We start from the raw sequence: 15,478 nt of genomic DNA, 5'->3' as shown, positions 1-15,478 counted from the left end.
GAAGGAGAATATTAAGGTGGTGAAATACTAACATGTAACTTTTATGCTTAGCGACGCATATTATTCAAAATTACCTAATGTGATTGATTACATCAAAGTCAAAAATCATTTATTCACATAGGTAACACAATGTACACTTATGAACGTCAATAAAAAAAAATGTGAGCCGTCACGGGACGCCTGGCAAATGTGAAACATCGACATTATTTTGTAAAAGTAATATGCAAAAAAGAACATATTGTGGACTATTTATGGAATAAACATTTATTTTCATTAAATACAAAATAAAAATATTATAGATACACACACACGTCGCTACACCGTACACACTACTGCATATAGACTATATATATATATACCAGCGTCGCCACGGCATGCGTCGCCACGCCAGAAATCGGTTTTACGTGCGGCTATAGATGTTTCACATCAAAAATATACATTAAATGCTTCTAATTTTACATTTACTGATAGTTCGGAGTTCGTAGAACGGAAGAGAAGAACTCGCAACAAACTCTCCGCCACTCTTTTTAGTCGCCAAGGTCTTTTTTGTATTACACAACGTCTGTAAGGAGCTACAACCATCACACCATGTTCCACAGGACATCAGCAGGAGGCATTTCTTAAGAATATTATTATAAACAAAGGCACCATGGCTGATATAAAGAGTCTAGGGGGCGTTCACATATTACGGAAATGGGGATTACGCGTTATTGTTAATATTATTTTCCACCTTCCAGTTCTTTACACCACATAATGGTAAGTTTTAAGTATAAAGAGTCACTGGGGGTAGTCACGAAACGTTGTACTATTGGATACAGAAAAGGTTACGGCGGCGTTGTAGGGGGGGGGGGGAGGTCAAGAACCTCCAAAAATTGCGTGACGTAATACTTGAACGCTCCATTAGACTGAACGCAAAGTATGACCTCCATACGTCAAATACAATAATGTAAATGTTACAATTTATAGTTTAACTTTTATTTTAAAAAATCTTTTCAGAAACACCCTTATCCATAGCGGCCGGCCTAAAGACACCTGCAAAAATCTTAATCGCCCTTGTCAACGGTGGAGCCTTGCTCGATTACCGAACAAAGGATGGAAGCACTTCCATGCACAGAGCTGTTGAAAAGAACTCGCTAGAAGCTGTGAAAACCCTGCTAGAACTTGGCGCGTCACCTAATTATAAAGATGGCAAGGGATTAACGCCCTTATACCTCTCTGTGACTAACAAAACTGATCCGTTATTGTGTGAAACGCTTCTTCATGATCACGCAACTATCGGGGCTACCGATTTGCAAGGATGGCAGGAAGTGCATCAGGTAATATATTATATTATATGGTTATCTTATTATTATATTATTAATAAATTTTAATTACGAAGCAAAACCCACTTGTTGCAAAAAAGCGTAATCCAAGAAGCTTAGTGCATAGTTACGGCTGTGATTAACGTGTTATTCGGGAAGAAACAAATGATAGAAACTCCAGGAATATATTATGAGTAGTTAAAGTATTAAAAGCCCAATATATGTGTGTACAATATATTATAATATATTGCAATATACAGATTTACAACGTTCTTTAACGTATATAGTTATATATATGCATTGAATTAAGTAAATAAATAAAGAAATCTATAAGTAGCATGATATTAATATTAGTTTAACAACTTCCAGGCGTGTCGTAACGGTCTAGTCCAACACCTGGACCATCTTTTATTCTACGGAGCTGACATGAACAGTCGTAATGCATCTGGTAACACGCCGCTTCACGTGTGTGCAGTTAACGCACAAGACTCATGCGCACGGCAACTGCTCTTCAGGGGTTGCGACAAGGAGTCATTGAATTATGCTAACCAGACACCATATCAGGTTTAGTTTCTAACATTTAGATTTTGAGGTTAAATAAATAATAAAGCTCTTAAAAGATTCAGGACTTTATCAGCTTTTTTGCTACTTTCAGGTTGCCGTAATAGCTGGAAATTTAGAATTAGCTGAGGTTATAAAGAATTACAAAACGGACGAAGTCGGTAAGTTAAACTATATTTAATATACTGCATGGCTTTCACTGGTGCTTCATAAGTAAGTCTTAGATTTAAGTATTATATATAAATATGTGATAATAATAATAACTTACGATATAGACTTAGATCTAGTATATTTAATAACATGCTTTATAAAATAAGTGTGACGAGAATAATAAAACCGAATTGTTAGTATATTTATTAGATTATTTCTTGCATGTCCATCATTCATCTATCTATATCATTGCTTTCATAATGGTGATGGTTGTATATATACAAAGTATGGGACACGCATATACGACAGGTATTATATTTTATGTTCAGCACGTTCAATTTATTTGATTCATTTAAATTGTTTTGTACGCACTTTATTATTTTGTTCGGTTGTTAACGAAATAATTTCAGTTCCGTTTCGTGGTCCGCCGCGGTTTAACCCGAAGAGACGCTCGGCCGCTTGGGGCGGTTGGTGGAGCGCCGGAGATAGGTCCTCCCTGGCCTCGTCGACTCGGATTCCGGCTGACCTAGATGCCTTACTGCGACGGCCTCAGGGCTCGACCAACTCGCCTTGCAGCCTCGAACGACCGTTTTCATCCGCATCATCAAGTATTAGTGACGCGAGCCACCCGAGCCACGAAGACGACGCGAGCATCATCACAGGTAAACATGGAGGTCTAACAACCATCACCATGCACATCATCGCATGTTCTGTTAGATGTTATCACCGTTCGCTTCAACGCTTCTTCCTAATTTAGGGCCCTCTTAGTTCCCACGTGTGTTTACAAGTGATCAATATGAAACTATTTTAAATTTAATTTACTATATAAAATGGTATCTAAGAACGTTTGTGTGTTGGTGGTTGCCTTATTACACATACACGCGCACTTAACAGCGGCGTGCACGTTGGATCACACTTAATCCGTGACGCACGTATACGTAAGCCAGCTAAGCCGATTGCCGGCTGAATTTATCCGCCAGGGCGACCCATGTTGACAGATAAGAGCCTGGGCGACACTAGCGACATCATCTCGGACTCGAGTGGGGTTGGTACCAGCAATTCGGACACTACCACGTGTTCGCTGCAGGCGCCGGGTGCTACACTCGTATGTCTACAGCCCTATGAGCCCACACAGTCTGGGCATGTAAGACTGAATCAGGGAGACATCATTGAAGGTACATAATAGAAGTTTAGGTTCGGGAGAAGCGAGACTTATGAATATTTAACTTTTACATGGCCCATGTGGCGTACTAATTGTACATTGTGAATAATGTCATATCAAAATTTCATTTTAACATTTTAATATTTATTATAAATTCATCATTCGAGTACATTACTAATATTTAAAATTTAAGTATAACTTTACTTCGTTTTCGGTACGGTGATTTAATGGTAAAATTTCCTTAAATTTGTCTTGAGTTACGTTTCGAGTTTCTGGAAAAAAAATCACAAGAACTACGAGGCATTATATCTAAAAAGTAACCTTATTGAAAAAATTTCAGTGACGGGTTCAACTGACGATGGTTTCCTTGAGGGTCGGGTCCGAGGGTCTGGAGCTACAGGGCTATTTCCTCCGCACTGTGTGCAAGAAGTCCGCTTAAGACAGAACGCACATATACACCAGGTACATATATGTATATTTATAAAGGAACATTTTTGTTTTTTAAGATTCACTGAATCTTCGAATTTTCTTGTCAGATTTCAAAGGAAAAATTAGCTATCAAAAATCGTTTATATAACCACGTTAAGAATAATAATTTATTACTTGAAAGCAAAAAAACATTCTTTAGAGCTTTTTTAGATTTGATAATTTACCGTACTTTGTAAAACTTGCTTGAATCGACTGCAATATAATATCAATGAACTAAACCTATTTTAATATTTTACAGGTAGTTTCTTCAAGTACTGTGCACCACTCTCGTGTGAGTGGTCGGAGAGAGGTGGGTCTCAGTAAGACTTACAGTGCTACAGCGCCCAGAGTTAAGAAAACGTGAGTAAAGCGATTGCTAATTAGGAACAATTCAACAACCTTATTAGGTTTAAAAGAACAGAAAATAACATTTAAGTATTCGTTTATTATAATGAAACTTTTGAAATTATTAACGCGAATTTTACCTTACTAAAAATAAAGCAGATACAAATCTTGCTACACCTTTATACTACGATCAAGAATGGAATCATGAAATCATAATTCATATAATACTTACTTTGAAGTAATTTTTAGTATTTGGAAAAACGTTCAGATTCGTCGGCATCAGCAACAATTAGTGTCTCAATAAAGATTATGACATCAGAGGTTAACAAAAATATCAACAAATAAACATTACAGAGCAGTAGACAATATAGCTGATAGTTCAAACATATTACATCGGTCAGTTGCCTCAATGTGTCTCTCAAAACAAGTGAAATGTTTCTTCGTGAACTCGACATTAGGATTACGGTCAACATGCATGTCGATTTATCAAAAAATATATGTAGAAAGGTTATTTAAGCTTTTCTTTATTTTTTGTTTTTGGGTTTTTTTTTTGTTTGTTACATCGTTTAGACGAAAATAAATGTATTTGTAGGCCAAACGCTTTGGTTAAGTACATGAAAAGATTGATGTATGTATCTGTGCATATATGATTTATCATAATTTCTATATAATTTGTCATATCAGGTATGGAAACATGGAAACACGAACCGTGGTGCTACACCGAGCCCGTCGAGGCTTCGGTTTTGTGCTTCGTGGAGCAAAGGCTTCCTCGCCACTTATGGAGCTTCGCCCCTCAGAGCGATGTCCTGGACTGCAGTATCTAGACGATGTGGATGCTGGTGGCGTTGCTGATAGAGCAGGATTGAAGAAGGGAGACTTCCTCATAGCGGTATGTAATATATCTTCAAATTTGTATTTTTTATTAAACGTAAGTTAATTTCAGCGGAAATGTGCTACGTTAGCAATACTTTTTACTCACAATAATAGAAAAGATTATATTATCAAGAGACGCGCTACTACAGTTAGCAAAGGTAAAGCAGGCCTTAATACATTCCTTGAGTAGAATGCCTGGCGAACCCCGAGGGCCCATCTTAAGGGTGTGTGAAGGGCTGAGGTGTTTTTAGTGGGTAGGGCCTTGCTACCCCTCTGAATAGCAGAGAGATTTGAGGGTAGACCCAGCCCCACAGTCCCCGAATCAAGCTCGAAATCCTTGGCGCATGCCTGCGTAAGCGTATTTCACCTCATTAAAAAAAAGTCTTAAAACATTAGCGCATCGTTTGCCAAATAATATGAAAGTGTCACTAATTATATAACATCTAAAATCTAGCATCTAATCATATAACATCATAAAAAAAAGTTTCAACAGATCTTCAATAAAATTGATGCCTCAGTAGTGATCTATAAAAGTACCATAATACAGAAAAAAATCCTCTTAATGTATATGTTGACCGATGTTTACAGATAAACGGTGAAGACGTCTCGGGCGCTTCCCATGAGCATGTAGTGGAGCTGATTCGAGGTTCTGGAGCTCTGGTCTCAATGACCGTTGTATCACTGAGCTCATTAGCCACGGAGACCTGTGTGGTCCCCCCTAGCAAGTCTCAGGGTCATCTGTCTACCAGCGGACGACCCTATGCTGCTACACTACCTAGGAAGGGTGCTGGAGGTATAAATACTTCATTAAGTCCCATAAATACATATGTTTTTGCTCCATTTAAATAAATAATTGTTTACCATAAATCAAACTCAGGATTTCGGGTCTGTGTCATTTGGTAGCTTAATTCTGAGGTGGGTTCTAATTACGCTTATTATAAATATTTATACTTAAAAATTTCATTATTTCTGCAGGTCGTAGTCCTGCGCCGGCGCCGCCTCGTCGTGACCCACGCACTACACTTAGCGTTGGTCGCGCGAGAGCCAAGTCTATGGTTGCCGGGCTTGGTAAGATTATTTTTATGCCTTGTTTATTGAATAGATTATGTCATATTATTTGACTTCGTAAAGATGACGTAGCTTAGTATGTAATGCTTTATTTTAATTTAATTTCTTTCTAAAAGAGTATTTGTCAATAAAATATTTGAAAATATCTGAACATAATTCCAATTAATTTTCCAATTCCAAACATAAACAAATAACAGTCATAGTATTGTCTTTTGTTAACATAGCTTTTACACATTAAGAAAAACACTTTTTGAACGGATTAAAGCTATGTATTTACGGTGACCACGCACGCTGAAAAGCACGCGAAACGTCGGAAATCATTTAAAATTTAGAATTATGTAAATAATTATAAGTTTGTAATAATAATACAAACTTATAATTATTATACTGAGACGTCTTATACCTTTAATTCGTTCAAAAAGTGGTTTTCTTAAATAACAGTCATTCAAATCATATCAATACTAAATAAATATTACAGAAAATGGCGGTGAAAAGGAAGAGTCCTGTGAGCCATTGAGTGTTGCCGGAAAATCGTCTTCGGCAGAATCTGTACAGTTACACCCCGGAAGTAATAGTGAGTATGCATTTTTTACTAAATCAACAAATTAATCAGTTTCACTCAGTCTCATAATATTGAATTTGCTTACAATAACGCAGTTAAAAAAATTATTTAGTTTGAAACATTCGGTAGTTGAACCCCAGAAATATTTATTGCATTGCTTTGCATTTCTCCAATTATATGTACAATAGTGATCAAACACTCAGTTGTCAGTGTCTACAATATTCCTACTAAATGTTTTTAGTAAAACGTCTATTTAAATAACACTCACACAAGGATACACTATTGCCAATGTAAAGCACCAATAATCAATAAAAATCCTATTTCAGATGGCACTCCTTGTCTGGGTACACCAGTAGCGCCTCGTACAGCCAGCATTCGACAACGACCTGCCTCCTCTCGTATCACAGCATCTGAGTTAGAAGAACTATTCCAACGGCAAGCTGGGGCTGATGCCGCGTATGTTCCTTCAAAACCTCTTCAGCACAAAGCTCTTTTTTCACACATGATAGACCTTTAAAAGTGTAACCAAAATTAAATATTTAAACAACTAGCTGCCCCCGCGAACTTCGTTTCTCCTTAATGTGGTTTTAGTTAGCCTTAATACCGTGACACGAAAGAATAATTGCACTGTATTATCGTCTATAATTTGAATTTGATTTACATTTCGGTCTAAGTAACACGTGGTTGGCTCGTGCTACCACCAAAAATTAAAAAAGTAGAAATAATTACTAATAATAATAAAATAGAAATAATTACTATTAATACTTTAGCCTCAAAACCACGTGGTAATCATGATATTGAATTGTAGCTTATATGACACGCTTGTCGGTTTACCATAGCAGTGCCATCTATTGATTACTTACTCAATCCAGTCGAAAAGTATCGACATCTGTTAGAATCTTTTGGAGTTAACAGATAATTGTGACTGTCAAGTAATTATAGACAAATAATTTGCAATAAAATAAAATTGCGACTATAATTAAAGATCTAAGCTATCCTATCTTTTAAGTTTTACCAGACTGCTCACGGTGTGCCAATTTAATTTAAAATCGGTTAAGTAGTTTAGGAGTCCATCGCGGACAAACATCGTGACAGGAGATTTATATATATTAAAATAATTACAAGTCCAATATATAATTTAATGTTTATTTGAGGTAAAACTATTTCAGGGGTGGCAGCAGCGCAATGATGACACGATCTGCATTCCAAGACGGATGCGCGTCTCCCGGAGGATCACCTGCCCGAATCCCAACAAGGGTCTATGCTTCCGTCGCTGACATGAAGAGGGCTAAGGGCAAGGTATATTATACTACACTTATTTATTTACACTTCATTTTACACGAGAAGACATTAACATAACGTGTTGTGCCTCAACTTACGCGTTGCAAAAATAACTTTGAATGAAGTAAAACTGTTAAATTGATACATTTAATATTTATATATATACTAGTACTTGTAGGAGTCGTGATCTTCCTCCAACTTAAAGGAAGTCCTCAAGCAGTCGAACCACGAACTCGGTTCTCGGAGACACACTCATAGCGGGATTTTAGATTTGTATTAATTCTGAAGATGTTTCCAAATTTCCCTAGTTCTGGAGCAAGTCAGCCAGCATCAGTGCGGGCGGTAGCGCGACGCTTAGACGCGAGTTCCACTCGACTCCTGACTTGGCCGCTGCGCTCGCCGCACGTCCCACACGAACGCGCTCTAGTGAAGACGTACACACTAATGGTATGTAACTTAAATATGACTTAAAAAGCGACATATGTAAATCTGGTTGTACGGTTCCTGTGTCAACAGGATGCTTCAAATAATAGAGATTTATTGATTTACTCTATATTTACCACTCGCGTGTTACAATAGAATATGAGCGAAATAATGACGTGCTAATTGCTATGTACCGAATGAATACAATTTAACAGTCAAAGAGAGTGCCTACGTCTGGCTATGCTCTCGGGGTGTAACTCCCATGATTCGGGAAATCGTCACGCTTATAAGTGATCGATATGTACAGCCATGGCACGTACAAACATAGGAATTTGTCAATCTTGTAAATAAGCAAGAATGTACGAACCTTGGCACGTGCATCATCACGCTTATAAACTAAGAAAGCCTGAGTGAGCAAAATGTACAGCCTTGGCTCGTACACTGGCATTCGTAAAAGGTTTTTTATTACCTTCTTATAACCAATTAATCATTTCAATGAGGGACTCCTCTTAAATGACAATTGCACTTTCCAGATATGTCCCGTGCTCCGCCACCACCCTCTGCGCCCGCGCCTCCTCCCCCAGGCGCCGTGACGTCATCGTTCCGTCCGGCAGCACCCGCTAAGCTATATGCGGCGCCTAAAGACCTCGCCCAGGTCGCATACAGGCCGCACATTGAGGTATGTATTTTATGAAACTTATAAACTAGTCTATTCCCTTCTCCATAAAAATGTATTAAAATATTGAGTACACAGTATTATGTAAAATGATAATTAATGCAAATTTTGTGTTTTTCTATAAAAATATTGTTTATTGCTTGAAATGATATTCCCTTTCCTTGCTCCAACGTATCGTGGTGAAAATTTCTATTAATCTACGGAAAGCCGTCTTCAACGTATGTTTATATATATAATTCCAGCAACCTCGTAAAGCAGTACGCGGCTGGTCACGCGCTTTATCAGCGGAAGAAAGCTCTCACCAATACGCGCAGCCTATCGCTTTGCACAAGACCTTTGCGAGACAGGTATATACGAGTGTAACTCTTAAATTCCACGTTCCCTTATAACACTTCTGCTAATTGTATAAGTGGGAAGTTACACAACATCGCAATTGATCAAGTTTTTATGTTTGAATTACATTTTTAATACAATTTACAATCAACCCCCTTATAACATCGTAGGCCCGGAACGAGTCATACAGTTGAGACTTGTGTAACGACCCACCTTTGACTACTATTTTTCTGTTTAATTATTTATTTATACATTCTAAAACTGTTTATGCCTAAACAAATACAAGAAAATATGACATCACAAATTTAACACACATAGACATACACATCAACTACATTAGAAGAGTAATCTATCAAAGGAGAAAATTAAAACAAACAAACCCAATAAAAAAATGAAAACTAAAAAGATAAAAATAACAATATTAATCTAAACTAAATGAAAACTGAAACCTCATTAAGAGCATGATAAACAAAGTTACGGTAAGACTTTTGTAAAACACATCAATATTTTCGATATTGTAAGTTGTAAGAGCGAGATAGCCTATTCAAAGTAGCAGATAGGCGAGCGAGATAGGTATATAAGGCTTTTAGTTCCAGCAACTTTAGATTACAAAGAAAGGAAAACTCAGTAAGAAGATTAGTGTGAATGTTAAAGTTAGTAGGACATACACTATAAAAATAAATATACTTAAATAAAAGCAATTAATCGTAAATGTTTTACAGAACTCAACACCCGCACCGCCCATCCCTGAGCCGGACTACAGCATGTCAGAGTCTGATGAGGACGAACACAAGCTTAAAGCAGACCCACCAGTCGCGGAGACCAGCGCTAACAGCAATACCAGGTACCATAGACTAAATATATAGCGGATTTTTTACTTAAATATTTCCATTATAGCCTCCCAAATTTGATAAAAACTAAAAAACTGTATTTTTTAATATTCGATTAATAATTAGATTTTTTTAATAATTACTTGGCGAATATAGGAATAATTAAATATTAATTTGGAGCTTTTTCCGACTTACAGGCAGCCCATATACTCAACAATTATTTACGAGAATGATGTGGATAATTGTCTTAGTTACATTTAGTCTTATAATAAAGGTACTCTTTCTTTTTAATTAGGGGTGCTTTTACCATACTGTATTTGTTCTAATACATTCATCGTTTACCAAAAAACCTCTTTACATAAAAAAAAGCCTAACTTATTTGTGTGTTCATTTTGTCGTCAGGAAGGGCATCGCTATGCTTTTTCAACTACATGTGTGTGACGTTATATGGGCTTTAAATATTATACTATAAATAAAACATAATTACACCTCGTAATGAGCTGTTCTTTTGTAGCGGCAGCAGTTCCGGATCGAGTTCCATGCAGCACTCGTTCTCCGTGGACGAGATACAAAAGATTAGAACGCGACTTAAATCGTCAAAGTCCTGCGGTGACGAACTGGGTATCGCCGAGAGAGACGACGGCGACAATTCATCCTCCGGAGTCTCATCCGATCAAGAAGCGCAGGCGCGGCCGCCGAGACGAGACAAAGTGTCTTTCTGCAGCTCGGTCACTGTGAAGTCCTCAAACGATGTGATCAGTACAGAACCCGTGCACAGTTCGTCCGAAAGCCTCGCGACCCCTCCCCCTCCCATGCAGAGGCATAACTCGCTGACGCGAAAACGAGCGACGGCGGCGCTCTTGCGAGGGACAGTGGGAAGCGCGCGAGGAAGGTCGGCAGCCGAGCGTCTTGGAGTGGACATAGATAAAGCGCCAGGCCGGAGGGCTCGGGCCGCCGTGCTTCTGGCCGAACTGCCGCCGCCTCCCGAGGAGCCCGCGGGCCCGGCGGACCCCACGGCCCCCGTTCTGGCCCCGCCCCCCCAGTTCAGTGATCGGGTGCGAGTAGTCGCCGCTGTGCCCAAGTTGGCTCATCTGCAGTAAACGCACGGTTACACGTATACGTGGGAGTGTGCGTGTGTCGGGCAGCGGGCGAATGGTGCCAAATTTTCAGCGTTTTCTACGTCGAGCGCAATTTTTCACGGTTTTTCATAATTGCACTTTTATGAAGCGAGCTACGTTTGTTAGGTTCTTATGACTAGGGACGATTGGTCTACCGACGATCGCGCGTAACAGAAAATAAGAAGTTTTGTAATCGAATGACTAAATGAAACCAAAGATTTATAGTATTTATTGTTGAGGGTAGCGTTGATATAGTCGAAACTAATTTTTATACATTCCCTTATAACTAGCATTAAAATAGGTTTCATAGATCGATTCGGTTTCTATTATTGTTATTTATTTGTAGAGTCCGGTGCGAGCCGTTCCCGTATTGAATCTAATTATTTAATTATGTATTTTAATTTCTACTTTAACAACCGAGTGCCATGGCGTCTTTGATGTTTTAAATATTTTTATATATATTTGTAAATATTTTACGAGAGCTATAAATACGTGTTAAGAGTGGAATTAACGAGTGTGTAACAAAATATCCGGCCATCAGATTATATTGAGAAGATGACAAATATAAGCACGAAGATATATGAGAGAGAGAGAGAGAGAGTCCTATTTAATTTCATTCGTCCATAACGTGTTTCGTTTGAGTCCACTCTTTTGACGAGAATCGCTGACGACTGCGGTCGTGTAGAGTTGTGTTCGCGAAAACTACGCATTTATATAATTCGATTTATCCGTTCCATTGTATATTACATTTTTATATTGAAATTCGGTAAAACCCAGTTAACTTAATTTCTATACTATGGTCGCTCGTGCATTAAAAACTTAAATGTAAACGAATAATAAAACACCAAAACCACTTTTTATATGAATATTAAAGTTAGACTAGATTTTTAGTCTCTTGTACTACGTATGTTGGCGTGTTGAGTCAATTTTCTAAACGAAAATTAACAAAACTGTTGAACATACCTCCTAATATTGTCTTCTTTTAGCTATTACAAAGTAAATTCATATAGCTATCACTCTGTCGATTTCATTTGTTTTCTGTCTTTACAATTTGTTCAGTGTTTTGTTATTTGCTATAGAAATGTGGATTTGATATGAAAGTTGGGGACTAAATTTATAAAAACAATTGAATTTTCTACGAGCGTGACTTGGGAATTGACGAACGAAATGATTTTGTCTAGAAGTAGCGAAACCCAACTTAGTTTAGTTGCGCACGAGTCGAAATAGCCTTAGAGCTTTATTAGCACAATTATTTTATTTTTGGTGTATTGAGTTAATCTTCTTGTCATTATTTTAAGTGTATATTGTCTACTTAAGGCATAGGTAGGTAGTGATAATTATATTAGGGCAATACTTGATATAGAGTATTTGGGATATTGACGTCGAGCTTGTCAGTTGATTGTTAGTAACTATTGGATCCTTCAATTGTGAACAGAATAACTATCACAGTTGGTTTGATAACTATTACAACTACTTGGATCTTTTAGGGAGTATCCAATCGTGTGTCGGGCTCTTCGTAATTTTGTATGATATTTACCAATTGTTTTCATTTCATTTGAATCTCAATAACGGACGTGTAACTACAACTTGGTATACTTTCAAATGAAAATTAAATGTTTCATCACTATTTTGTGTTTTCTTATACTACCTATTTTTGGCGTGACAACGTCTTATAATTCGATGGAGCCGGCTGCACGCACGAAAATACATGACTCATGCGGCGATACCTCACTCTGAGGCCTTTCCATTAAGGCTTGAAGTGCAAACGAGAGCGCGGGACGAGCGACACTAAAAACTATGAACATTGTAAAAAAAATTACATAATTGTATTTATGCGTACAGATAAATGTAACTTTATCAATTCAATAGTGATTTCCGTTAACCTCCTCAATATCCATACAAAATATCTATCAAACAAATACAATTAAAATTTTCTTTTAAAAATGCAACCATTCCATCAGTATTTTAATTTAATTTTTCCCCCTTGCTAGCTTGCTTATGATCCAATATAATTGAATTGGTGTGTGGGATGTGTATATCTGTAAAATATGTGTCATATTTTCTTGTATAATTTTATGCATACACTTACCATTCGAGAGTTTAGAACGTCCTACATGGGTTTTATACGTATAAACTATAGGTGTAATTAAGAATTATTATTTACAAAAATCGTCTGTAAAGTTAGTTTACTGACGATAGTTGAACTTATGTTGTCACGTTCATATATGACAAATATTTTACAGATATACACATCCCACACACCAATTCAATTATATTAGATCATAAGCAAGCCTAGCAAGGCAAAAAATTAAGCAACCACAAAATAAAAACAATATAAGTAAAACTAAATTGAAACTTAAACCTAATTAAGAGCATGATAATCAATGTTACGATAAGTGCAATATTTTCATCAATGTTAGTAATTAATTAGTAAGAGATTCACTGGACCATTCATAGTAGCAGAGTGTTCCTGTCCAATTTTTGGTGCACATCGTTGTATCGTCCCGTAAAAACTATTTAGTAAAAAAACTTAAAACTTATTACAATGATTCTCATACAAAGTGGGTCCCTATATTTTCACATCCTAATAGTGCTGTATAGCGGTATAAGTTACGTGGTTATGATATACTAATTGCCAAAAAGGATTTTTATATTGGCATCCAGTGTTTGTAGACGCGCTGTTCAACATTGTTATTTACTCAGCTTAATTCAGACCATTGTAGCTCAAATGGCTTGTATTACAATTATCATTGGAAAAACCTATATATGAAACTTATATTATATATTTTTTTTAATTGAGTAAAGCATTTGATACCGTAAATATATTTTAGATCTTCGTAACATATAACATAAGTACACCAACTTATACACTTTTTCTCCATCTGTCAGAATATCACATACAGTCCTATTTACACTTTTCAAAAACCATATATTTTGATTTCCTATGTACACTTTCATCCGCCTTACACCAAAGCATTTTTCATAACTGTTTGCAGCCCTTGCAAATCGACTGCCGAAGACACAACACATTTTAATCTCCGTTCACTAATATATACTAAATAAGATGTAATATAAGGATCACTAACGATGTAAATTAGATAAGAAAAGTGCATATCGTATTATATAAAACTGTATTTAATTAATAACTTACTATAACGTTAACAAACTTTACAATGCCGTCTGCATTGTAAAGTTTAGCCGATTCGTTTCCAAAACGCTCTGGAAAATTCCAAGGTGCGAACTTGAATCGTTACTACTCTTATCCTTATCCTCTTCGACGATGATCTTAAAATATTTTGAAATATCAATGGAACAGATGTTTGTATTCTTGGAATGTAAAAAATAAACGCTAATTTACTATTGAAAAATGTCAGTGGATTTATTTTTCTAGTTCCCATAAAAGCATCACCGTACTTAGAAAATAGGTAATAGGGTAATAAGTAGGGTTAAACATCAAGGAGTAATTTGTCCTTATAGTCTGGTCAATATAGACATTTGAAATAAATAAAAAATCCGGGAAAGCTGTATTTTGGTGGAGAGCTGGTATTTACCATAACAAATAAAGTTTTAACAATCCCCATCGATCGTATGTAACTTTTGTAGCACTCTACAAAAGTTATTCGGGGTCATAGGTCAAAATTTGAGGTTTTTAGAATTTTTCTCGAAAATGATAAGATTTATCAAGAAAACGTTTCAAGCCAAAGTTATAGATCTTAAAATTCTCTAAAAAAATGTATTTACAATTTTTCTCCTAAGAGTTACCATTTCTGAGATATCGCGATCCTAAGAGTCACATTATACATTTAGGTTGTTTTACTTTAGGTTGTTTGGTTTATATTGGTTGGTCCTTATTTGGTTAAAATAAAACTTCCTAATAATTCGTTGAGAAGAGGTGAAGATGGAATGTGGAATGTGTTTAATTTTTAAAAACTGTAGATTTATATACAAAAATTATCCTACCTGGCCACTAGTGGTAACATGTGGTACCAAGATGCGAAGGGTGCGTAGACAATAAAATCGAGGCGCGGCAAAAAGTTGTCCTTTTTGTTGCGCGCAACCGTCGAAGGGTACGAACGTGTTCTTCTCAGAACAGTTCGACATCGTGGTCTAACGGTAACGCAATTAACTGTTCTTTTCAGAACAAATTATTGTTTCATGACGACACGTACTAATCACCTACATACATGATATGCACATATAAGCCACGTGTATACTTCATCCTTTTCCTAAACTTAACAAAATCGTATCTATTGCTTCTGGAGTTGTTGGTGACAATAAGATTAATTTCCATAAAGCTCGCGAAGTTGGGATTGCTTCTATGTCTAGA

The 15,478-nt window shown here is 36.7% G+C and overlaps 1 protein-coding gene across 9 annotated transcripts in view; it reads left to right on the top strand.

Annotated features, from left to right (window-relative positions):
• LOC123710695 (SH3 and multiple ankyrin repeat domains protein 3) overlaps positions 1-12,778 on the top strand; it is a 124,234-nt gene extending 111,456 nt beyond the window's left edge. For 3 of the 9 annotated variants that reach the window (XM_045662779.1, XM_045662783.1, XM_045662778.1), the window contains 18 exons: positions 997-1,316; positions 1,671-1,865; positions 1,957-2,023; positions 2,423-2,674; positions 2,993-3,187; positions 3,515-3,636; positions 3,902-4,002; positions 4,672-4,876; positions 5,449-5,653; positions 5,836-5,928; positions 6,407-6,502; positions 6,817-6,946; positions 7,660-7,789; positions 8,080-8,218; positions 8,728-8,873; positions 9,113-9,217; positions 9,926-10,047; positions 10,548-12,778. In XM_045662779.1, the coding sequence (XP_045518735.1) occupies positions 997-1,316; positions 1,671-1,865; positions 1,957-2,023; positions 2,423-2,674; positions 2,993-3,187; positions 3,515-3,636; positions 3,902-4,002; positions 4,672-4,876; positions 5,449-5,653; positions 5,836-5,928; positions 6,407-6,502; positions 6,817-6,946; positions 7,660-7,789; positions 8,080-8,218; positions 8,728-8,873; positions 9,113-9,217; positions 9,926-10,047; positions 10,548-11,133 (3,209 nt within the window). In that variant the 3' untranslated portion in view covers positions 11,134-12,778. Of the gene's footprint in view, positions 1-996; positions 1,317-1,670; positions 1,866-1,956; positions 2,024-2,422; positions 2,675-2,992; positions 3,188-3,514; positions 3,637-3,901; positions 4,003-4,671; positions 4,877-5,448; positions 5,654-5,835; positions 5,929-6,406; positions 6,503-6,816; positions 6,947-7,659; positions 7,790-8,079; positions 8,219-8,727; positions 8,874-9,112; positions 9,218-9,925; positions 10,048-10,230; positions 10,308-10,547 lie in introns of all 9 variants that reach the window. The other 6 variants (XM_045662788.1, XM_045662782.1, XM_045662786.1 and 3 more) reach the window with 4 other exon arrangements.
• Positions 12,779-15,478: the final 2,700 nt, after the last annotated feature.

This window comes from Pieris brassicae, chromosome 6, assembly GCF_905147105.1.
Source record: "Pieris brassicae chromosome 6, ilPieBrab1.1, whole genome shotgun sequence".
NCBI lineage: Eukaryota > Metazoa > Arthropoda > Insecta > Lepidoptera > Pieridae > Pieris > Pieris brassicae.
This window is presented reverse-complemented; position numbering and strand designations above follow the sequence as displayed.